We start from the raw sequence: 10739 nt of genomic DNA on the forward strand, positions 1-10739 counted from the left end.
TTTTCAATAACCCATGAGGGAAATTTGTTGTACAGCCAGCAATAAAAACAATCAGTCACAAACAGGCTGAGGCTTGGTCGCACTGGGCATGCCATCGGGGTCGGGCAGATCCAGTGCCTGGCAGGTGTCCTTGGGATTAACAAGGTGTTCATAGGGACGAAGGGAGGCGTAGGGGGACGGGGGGCTGTGGGGGGCCTGGTGGGAGATTAGGGCTCATGGGAGGTGGAACTGGAGGAGTCTCCTCTCTCTCACTCTCTTTCGGGGGCTGCTTCGGGGTGGCTGGGGGAACTGGGCCGTGGATCCGACCGGAGATGTGTGCGTGCAGCCTGGGTTCTCTGATCCCCTCGTGTGGTGGCGTGGACTGCCAGGAGTGATTGGGCGTCCGTGGACACTTGGACTCTTGGCTGGGCTAGGCCTTTGCCCTTCTGTCCTCGGGTAGTCCAGGAGAGGCGGGGGCGCCTACAGCAGCCAGCTGAGGAGTTGGTTGGAGGAAGTTCTTTCTTCCGGTTGTACCCCTCCCCCCTCCTCCCCCGCCACCCCACATCATACACACCACACATAGGGCTCTGTGAGGCGGGTGGAGACAGTGGGTTTGGCTGAGGGGTCTCCATTGCCAGATCCCTCGGTGGACCCTAGTGACTGCCTACCCCACTAAATTTTAATTACAACTTAGACACCAATACACATTTAAGGCCTCGTTGGGACGGGCACACGGGCTGTGGGTGGGCGGACAGGAGCCACCAAGGTGGCCCATCCCCTCCCGTTGTGACTTCTCTCCCCCCGATTTTATTTACATGTTAGACACTACCACATTTAACACTACAGCACTACACACATAATACACACATCCACACACACTGAGGGAGCCCTGAGGGGTCCTGCTGCCTGGCAGCAGTGGGACCCACCACCACCTCATGGCTCCTTCCAGATTTTAATTGCATTATAAATAGCCCACACTCAGGCGGGGGAGCAGGGGGCGGGGGTCTTCCTACGCCCCTTTCTGTATGTTAGGATGCTGGAGAGGACAAGGTAAAAAAAAAAAAAAAAAAGGAAACATAAGGAGGACAACCAAAGATCAGCTGGCAGAGCTGATCATCATGGTGGCTATCTGAAATGTTTTAGAACTGAATTGTTGTAGAAATTCTACTGTGGAAATTTACTTTTAACTTAATAAACTGTCAGGCATCTGAAAATAGGATCAAATCCATTAAAGACCTGAACCAGGATCCGAGAGATGCATCTGGATCTTCTGGTGATCCATCTACTGTTGGCCGAAGCCTCATCAGAAATGGTCTTCATGGAAACGTGGCTGTCAGGAAGCCATTCTTAAGAACAGAAGCAGGGAGAAACAGATGAGGTATGTCACATGAACCAAGAACTGGACTGAAGATCAGTGAAAACAGGTCCGATGGAGGGACAGATCCTCCCCAGAACCTGGAGCTCAATGGATCCAATGGAGGGATGGATTCTCTACAGAACCCAGACCTCAACAGGTCCGATGGACGGGTGGATCATCCCCTTTTTTTTTACAGAAAACTCCCTTTACTGTCCAGACCCACCATTCCAATGCAGGGTTGCAAAACCAATGCTGAAAGTCATCAATCCATCACGAAGAGATGAGAGAATTTCACAACCCCCATTAAGCTCAGAGAGAACCCACTTTTCTTTTTTCTTTTACCTTGTCCTGTCCAGCATGGTGACAGCAGAATGATGGTCTGGCTGCTGTGTTGTGCCGAACAAATTTGCTTTACCAAGCAGAGCTTTACGGGTATAAGACTTCTCTTGATAATCTGATTTATTTATTTACCTATTTATTTATTTTGAATTATGGAATTTATGTAATTTTGCTGGACCTGACCAAGCCAACCAACCCTTAGTTCTAGTGAAATGAACTCTGAATGCTTCAGCATACCAAGAGATTTTTCATGCTCCCAACTTTGTGGGAACAGTTTGGGAATGTCCCTTTCCAGTTGCAGCATGACTGTGCACCAGTGCAAAAAGCAAGTCCATAAAGACCCGGATGAGGAGTTTGATGTGGATGAACTTGACTGACCTGCACAGAGTCCTGGCTTCAAATCGACTGAACACCTTTGGGATGAATTAGAGCGGAGGCTGAGAAGCAGGCCTTCTCGTCCAGCATCAGTGTCTGACCTCACAAATGCACTTCTGGAGGAATGGTCAAAAATTCCTCTGAACACACCTTAACTGTGGAAAGCCTTCCCAGAAGATCTGAAGCTGTTGTAGCTGCATAGGGTTTGCCAATGTCATATTGAACTCATTTGTTTAAGAATGAGTTGTCTAATAAGTTCATACGAGAGTCAAGGCAGGTGAGCCAATACTTTAGGCAAAATACCTGTAGTGTAGCTGTAGCCAGTGAATCCTCAATACCTCCAACAGCCCCTCAAATGCACATCCAGACTGGCTCATCACATCTGGTCCACATGTGGCCCACAACAAACTTGCCAGTGCCATAACTGAGCCAGAAGTGCCAAAAGTAGCCCAGATTTGGCCCAAATGTGTCTGCTATCTAGGATGTGATGTGAATCTTATACTTCTCTCAACATCCCACAGTACCTCTGCTGGGTCCTTCTGCTGAGGGGAAACCACCCGCTGTGTCCAATCTCTCCAGGATGGACAATGTGAGAGCACGCCCAGGTAAGTCAGACCTGAAGGACTACAACTACATGGCTCTGGTCCTCGGCATCCCCCTGATCCTCATCATCATCCTGGGAAACATCTTGGTGTGTCTGAGCGTGCTCACTGAGCGTTCCCTGAAGACCGCCACCAACTACTTCATCATCAGCCTGGCAGTGGCTGACCTGCTGCTGGCGGTTCTGGTTCTACCACTCTACGTTTACTCTGAGATCAGTCAGGTGTTCAGGTGGGATTGCTCTGACGATTTTGGACTTGATTCAGGACAATGTCTGTTTTTAGTTCCTGGGTGGAATCTGGGCTCTGAGCAGCTCCATCTGTGATGCTCTGATGACCATGGATGTGATGCTGTGTACAGCCTCCATCCTGAACCTGTGTGCCATCAGTGTGGACAGGTGAGTTCACATGCTTTCTCCTACTGTTTACTCCTATTGTCACAACTCCTATTGTCACAACAATTAAAAACACCTGCAGAAAAGGTCTGAGATTAGACAACAGATGAGATGAATCATGATGTCAGAACATCCAGACCAGATGATGATCATCAGTTTCAGCTTCACTTTTTATCGCTTAATATTATAAGAAATTATATTTTAAATATTAGCTTTTTCAAAAAAATTAACCCCTTTAAAACACTGAAAAAAATATCAACAAATTTAGTTTTTTATTTTTTTTTTTACTTTTCACAAATAAGTCATTTTAAGAAACATCGGTAGAAAGTGCTGGGAATTCCTGGAAGAAGTGATTCTTTATGAAAATGGTTTAAAATCAGCATGTAGAAGAGAAACTGGAAACTAATGGAAAAGAAAACTATGACGAGAACGTAGCTGACACACTCCCACCCGATAAAGCATGAAGAATAGTGAGCTGGAGAGAAACCAAGAAAACCACAGAGTGATGAAGGGCTGCATGGTCAAAGTTCTCCATAACCTGGTGGATTTTCTCAGACTGGTGAATATCTAGTGAACGAACATTATTCTGTTCAACATTCTATTCTTTTCTACAGCCATTTAGCAGATGCTTTTATCCAAAGCAACTTATATCTGAGAGGAAGAACAACACAAGCAAGAATTCAAACAAGATGGGACGTCATCATTAAGTGGTAGTCAGACTGCTGGGAGTCCATGTGGACCCAGGTGCTGTCATGTAGTTACTAGAGGCAGTGATTTTTTTCGTTTCTTTGTTTTCTTTCTTTGTTTTCTTTTTTTGTTGTTGTTGTTTTTCGTAAGTCCTATGTTCAAATACAAGTGTAGCCCTGTGGGAAAAATCAGAATTAACCAAATTTGTTTAAGTTGCTTATAATGCCAAAAGAAGGTATGACTTAATGTTTGAGTTGCATATGTGGTTTCAAAGTGTGGTTAATGTGTTGTAGCCATAAAGTGCCATAAGTATGATGTGTAATGTCATTAACATGCTGGACTGTGACTGTCATAGAGAAATAAGGACTCAGAAAGTTCCCAAAAGGACACTCTTTTGATTTATTGGTAAAATACCTCAACCTCGACCAACCCAACCACTCCATCAGGTTAAAGTTTTTACTCATATAGGGAGATAAAGGAGATAGGGTGCTACACAAGATCACTATTTCATCCCACAGCATCATCTTGGGTGTAAGTGCTTATTCAGTGCTGAGCTGAACTGGACAAATCTTTCTAACTCATTCCAACGAGGAGAAGAGTTAAGCTAAGTGTGGAAATGCTCCTTAAGCAACTGAGTCTTTAGCTTGCTCTTAAAAGTGGATAAGGACTCTGTGGATTGGACAGAGGTTGGTAGATTGTTCCACCACCGGGGCACAACTGAGGAGAAGAGTCTAGCTACTGATGTGGCGGCACCTTGTGGTGGGAGCACTAGACGTCTTTCACTGGCAGAGCATAATTGTGGAGAGGGAGCGTAGCTCTGGATGAAGGAGTGGAGGTAGACAGGACCCGTAAGAGTGTGGACTTCTATTCCACCTAAACAATAAACTGGACTGGACTCACTAAATGGACGCATTTTACAGGAAGGGTCAGAGCAGGTCAACCTTCTGAGGAGACGCAGTCTTTTGGAGTGAAGGGGGACTCCTGAGGACCTTCTATGACTCTGTGGTGGATCAGCCATCCTGTACGGTGAGGTCTGCTGGAGGAGCAGCATCACAGAGAGGGAGAGGGAGAAGCTGGATATGCAGATATGCTTATGTGCATATTTATATACTGTACATACTCACCCTGTCTGACTATATACTGGATTTATTATTACTTGTGTGTTCTTGGTTGATATCACCTGTGTGCTTCTGCTTACTGCACCTGTACTGTCGCAGCAAAGCAATTTCCCCACTGAGGGAGTAATAAAGGTTTCCTTATTTCAACCATGAGAGAGATCGATGACATCATACAGGAAATCATTACAGCATCTTCCTGCTGCTGAAGGAGCTTCTACAGCCGCTGTAAAATGAAGAGGAATAATTATTCAGTCTGATCTGATGATGATCACCTGATGGATTGAAAGATTAGAACTGAAAGATGTTGGCGTTTATCACATGACTGGATGGATGTAACAAGAAAAGGTTGATCAACTCCATGATAAAAGATTTCACTTTTCTCAGGAAATTGTGCCAGAAAAATCTGGAAATATGGAGAAGTCCATATTTAATATGTTTCTGCCGTCTTACTTCATCATGTTTGTTTCTCTGCAGATCAGAGAAAAGATCTGATCTAATCATTGAGCATCACCCTAATGATCCAAGCAACTGCTTCCAATGTGCTAAGAAAACATAATGAAACACCTCATACGTGAGACTTTTGGCACCAAATATATTTTTACTACAGCTGCTGCAGTCTATCCTTACAGCCGAAAAACGGAGCAGAACCTGATGGTTCTGATCGCAGATCCGATCTAAGCTGATACCTCAGCCACATCCAGACAGATGCCAGCTATCCAACCATTCCTGCAACGACTGAAACCAGAACTCCCAGAAACACACCTGCACAGGTGGTGAATCAAATCTAACTTTATTTATAAAGCACTTTTCATGCTTTTCATAAGAGCAGCACAAAGTGCTTTACATGACAAAATCTATTTAAATAATAAAAACATCAAAACATAAACATAAAAAAATCAAAGCATACACAAGTGCCAACACAACCCACTACCACAAAGTCATCATGGGAATGACCCAGATCAGGACAGACCAGGCCCACAAGACTGGTCTTAAGGCTGCAGTGCAGTGCCCCGACCATCCCGACACGTCCCCACAGCAACAACCACTGAGGAAAACACTGGCGTGGAAAAAATAAATAAAACAAAGCTCAATTCAATCTAAAACTGTAACAAATAAGACCAATAAAAGCAGAAATAAAAAGTAAATAAATAAAATACAAAGTTTAATATTTAAGTAAAAGGCAAAGATGGATTAATTTAAATGTGAATAATTTAAGAAAAAAATAGTTATATGCTAAAAAGGTCTTGAGCCTCTCTTTTTATTTACTTCTTTCTTTTTTTTTTCTTTGACCTGTGTCCTGTCCAACATCCTAACATACAGAACGGTGGTCTGTGTGCCATATTTTGCTTGACAGATTTGCTCTACCAAGGGAGACATGTTATATACATGGCTGCCCTTGATATTTTCATTATTTTTATTGTAATCTTATTTTTTGTAGTCTTTATATGTCACTGCCGAACCTGACAGGGAGATAGAGGAAGAGGGGGAAAAGGGAGAAAAGGACAGGATTAAAATGTGGAAATAACAGTTGTCTAAGCTGCCTAAAACACACCACAAAAAAAACAATTTAGACTACCACAGTACTACATGATACATAAAGAAAATAGGATAATGATGATATGAAAAAGTACAGTAGTCATCAAACATACCTACAGAGAAACGTACCAGCACACAAACATCAGCAACATCTAGTCAGAAGAAGGAGAGACGAGCATGTTTGTGAGCTTGCACATGTGAACGTGCATGTGTGGCCATGTAACAAGGAAGAAATGTGTGCTTGCAGGGGGGCCGTGATCACGCCGCACCCCGAAGCATCAGCGGGGGACGGGGGGAGCCCGAGGCCTCAAAGGCCCAGCAGGTCCACAGAGCACCATGCCCAGGACAGCCAAAGCAGACAGAGCAGTGGCCCATTCAGACCAGAGCAGAGGGGCCCCCAGACTGGAGCCCCCCAGAGCGACTGCACCGGGCAGCACAGGGCGATGGTGAGCAGGCCCAGCAGGCGCCGCAGCACGGGCCGCACGGAGGGCAGGCACCCCACAGGCCCAAGGGCCACCCATTCCCCCAGCACAGCCCCACCCAGGAACCCGATGGGGCCCGACCGCCCCAGGCAAAACTACCACGGGCCACACCAACCCAACACCAAGGCTAGGCACCCCAGGGACAAGAACATGTCTGCAGGTTGTCGTATATTGATGTCTAGGTTGTGATTAAAATCTGGTGGGGCAGGCAGTCGAAGGGGTCCAACGGGGGATCCTGCAATAGGGACCCCTCAACCAGACCCACCGCCTCCACCCACTCCACAGAGCCCTAGGTGTGTATGGTGGCAGGGGAGGAGAGGGGCTTGGGAGGGGCACAACTCTCCGGGAGAGAGATCTCTCTCCCAGGAAGCCAACTCCTCAGCTGGCCACTGTAGGCGCCCCGCCTCCCCAAGACCACCCGAGGGCAGAAGGGCAAAGGCCCGGCCTGGCCCAGAGCCAAACACATCAGCACTCCAGACGCCCACCCACCCCGAGTAGCCCATGCCACCACACCAGGGCAGTTGAGCCTCTTTTTAAAAACATCACAGGGCTCCAGACTAACTTTTTTATGAGGAGCACAGTGGTCCCTAGCCTAAATTTTTAGGAGCGCAACCGAAAATTTTAGGGGCGCACACTGAAATCACCTTCCATAGCAAATATTCACATTTCCTCTCATTTTCACTGAATAGTGATAAATATTGAACCATAAATTCAGAAAGTACAATGTTTACAATTCACTTTTTTTTTGTGCAGCGGTTGACATAAAAAAACATCTTACTGGTCGCACTAATACAAAACAAGTAGACATAGAACTTGTCAAATCAAATCAGATTTGATTTGATTTGATTTCACTTTGTAGTCGAAGCAGAACGGCAACTTTGTCCCCATCATCCCCCACAGGGCATGGTATGACTGGTCCATGTAGTTCCTGGCAATAAACAGCTTCAGGGACTGATGCTCGTCTCCAGCCGCTGTTCCCACTCCTCAGTAAGAAAAGTAGCTGTTGGCTGTCCTAAAAGTCGCTAGAAGTCTCTAATTAGCATAATCAGCCTAGTACATATAGCTGTAAAAAGAGGGATGAAAAGGCAAACATTGATAAAAAAGACAACCTAAAAACGTTTAGAACATCAAATAAATAAATAATAAATAAAATACATAATAAATAAAATAAAATTAATTTTGTCAATATTTTCTTTACTTTTAGTTCAGTTTTTTTTTAAGTGTATTTTGTTTTTTAATTAGAACTCTGGAACATGTTTAAATATTTTTGTCCACACTCTTCATTAACAGACATTACTCTGACGGTAAACCAGCGCAGGATCCTCCAGCAGCAGCTCTGTATGGTTCATTTTCAGCCTGGTCATGAAACAGAGGTGAACGCCGTCTGCTCTGAATGCAGCTGCTGCTGCTGCGAGAAGAACAAGCCTCGTATGAGAGGGGTCTGCACAGCACCTCTCCTCATTGTCTCCAAAAGTCTCCAATACCAGAAAAACTCAATAGAGGAGTCTGAAAACTTGCTAAATACAGCCACAAAGTCGCCAAGTTTTGCAATACTGAGGAATAATAAATTCCCTCAAGACCTGCCTCTTTTCACACATAAACCAATCACAGTGGTCGTTCATCCAAGCTCACGCACATTGGCTGTCGTCTTTTTCGTTGGTGTTTGTCTCCTTTTCTCGTATTGAAGTTAGTTTGAGTCGGCAAACCAGCAGCTGATTTACACATTACAGTGAACTACTGGGCTGAAGAGGGGAGCAGAAGTTTGTTGGCGACAAAATAAATTCAGTTGTAACTACTACAACAAAAAGACCGGCAAATGTATCGGTCGTCATTGTAGAGCAGATGAAAAATGCACTTGCACCGTCTCACATTTCAGTCTTTGCAGTAGAGATCCCCACTGCAGCCCCCATAGAAGCATGCTTCCGGCCAGAAAAGCGTAGAGTCCTAGAGTGTCTGCACATCGCATCCCTCAGGAGCTGCTGATGCTTAGGTGAGGATGACTTTTGAGGTGAGCGTTGGGACTTTCTCTCTGTCTGAGCACAGAGAGAAGCAGGGACCTTAAGAGTGTTGTTTGGCGCGGAGCCATCATTCCAGGTCACCTGGTGATAGCTAGGTGTTGGAGCACTACACCTTTCATCAGGTGCAGGTGATGGCAAGACCTCAAAGCAGTTGAAGAGAACAAGGCCATGTGAGGCCCTCTTCTTATGGCAGACCACTTCAGACCAAAGAGGCTGTTTTGGTGTAGAGCTCGAGGAGAGCCGTGATTAAATTTCGGTTTGTGGTGTACTCCTCGGTCTGCTCCTTCTTCGTGCCCTGTCCCATCATGCTCTTCCTCTATTACTGGATGTTTTGAGGCCTCCGGCGGTGGAGCAGTCGGACCCCATCACAAGCCAGTCGGGCCAGCCACCAAGCCTTCTCTCTGGAACTTGGTACAGTTCTGCATCAAACCAAAGCAATGACAATGGGCCTCGAGAGAAGGTGGTTTTTGCAACACATGCTGGGCTCAGTGGCACCTCTCCATCTACCATGTCCATAGGTGGTCCTGGTGCAACTGCAGTGATGGAGAACCAGGACAGGGCAGCGATGGCAGCTGAGAGTTACCCGATGATGACCCAGATGGACATCATGCAGGGAAGCAGCCGCAGAGAGAACAGACTGAACCCTGCAAAGAGAGGACTGAGGACCAGTAAGACCAGCAGGGTCAGTGAGAGGGAACACAAGGCCATGAAAGTCCTACCAGTTGTTGTTGGTGAGTACCAGAAACAAGACAGGACGCGATCTTACATGTTAAAGCACAGGTTAGTCCTAGGGGCGGAGGTCTTTGGTCCTACAGGCAGAGGTCTTTGGACCAATCAGGATCTGATCTGAGATCTCAAAGCACAGGTTAGTCTTACAGCTCTTTGGACCTCAACCTTTGGATCAACCTTTTTGAAACTGAGATGTACTTTGGGATTTATTTTGTTTATTTTTTTTGCTTTGCTTTTATTTTTCATCCAATGTTTTATTTATACGATCAGATCGCCTATTAATTGTGTACTGATCTCTTACTGATCGCATATCAATCGTGTACTGATCGCATATTAATTGTGTACTGATCATGTACTGATCGCCTATTAAGCGTGTACTGATCACGTATTATGTACTAATTGCGCATTAATCATGTACTGATCGTGTATTAATCATATACTGATTGTGTATTAATCATGTACTGATTATGTAGTAATAGTGTACTGATCACGTATTAATCGTGTACTGATCGCGTATTGATTGTGTACTGATTGCGTATTAATCATGTACTGATTTTGTATTGGTTGTGTACTGATCGCGTATTAATCGTGTACTGATCGCATATTAGTTGTCTACTGATTGCATATTAATTGTGTACTGATCGCCTATTAAGCGTGTACTGATTGTGTAGTGATAGTGTACTGATCGCATATTGATTGTGTACTGATTACGTATTAATCGTGTACTGACCATGTATTAGTCGTGTACTGATTGCATATTAATCGTGTCCTGATCGCGTATTAATCATATACTGATCACTGCATGCATCATTAAGTGCATTGATTAAGTAATTCACACTAAAACTATCACTATTCCAGCCAACTAGAAACCATGGCTGACAGGTGAGGTCCGTAAGCCCCTGTGGGCTTGGGATGTAGCCTTCAGAACTGGTGACACTGCCGGCCTAGAAACAGCCAGGGCCAACCTGTCATTTGGAAACAGGGAAGCAAAACAACAATACAGCAAGAAAATATCTGGAAGCTTCAGTAACACCAGAGTAACACAGAGTCTGTGGAGGGGCATCTGAACCATCACTGACTGCTCCACACACCTGCGACAGCAACGTTTCACTGTTAAACAACCTG

At 45.2% G+C, this 10739-nt stretch overlaps 1 protein-coding gene across 1 annotated transcript; it reads left to right on the forward strand.

Moving 5' to 3' along the window:
* The first annotated feature begins 2630 nt into the window (after positions 1-2630).
* Positions 2631-9735, forward strand: drd4-rs (dopamine receptor D4 related sequence). Its single transcript, XM_041978151.1, is given in 4 exon segments — positions 2631-2873; positions 2935-3085; positions 9222-9296; positions 9404-9735. Coding segments are annotated over 4 exon segments (801 nt in total).
* Positions 9736-10739: the final 1004 nt, after the last annotated feature.

Source organism: Melanotaenia boesemani, chromosome 23 (assembly GCF_017639745.1).
Source record: "Melanotaenia boesemani isolate fMelBoe1 chromosome 23, fMelBoe1.pri, whole genome shotgun sequence".
Classification (NCBI taxonomy): domain Eukaryota; kingdom Metazoa; phylum Chordata; class Actinopteri; order Atheriniformes; family Melanotaeniidae; genus Melanotaenia; species Melanotaenia boesemani.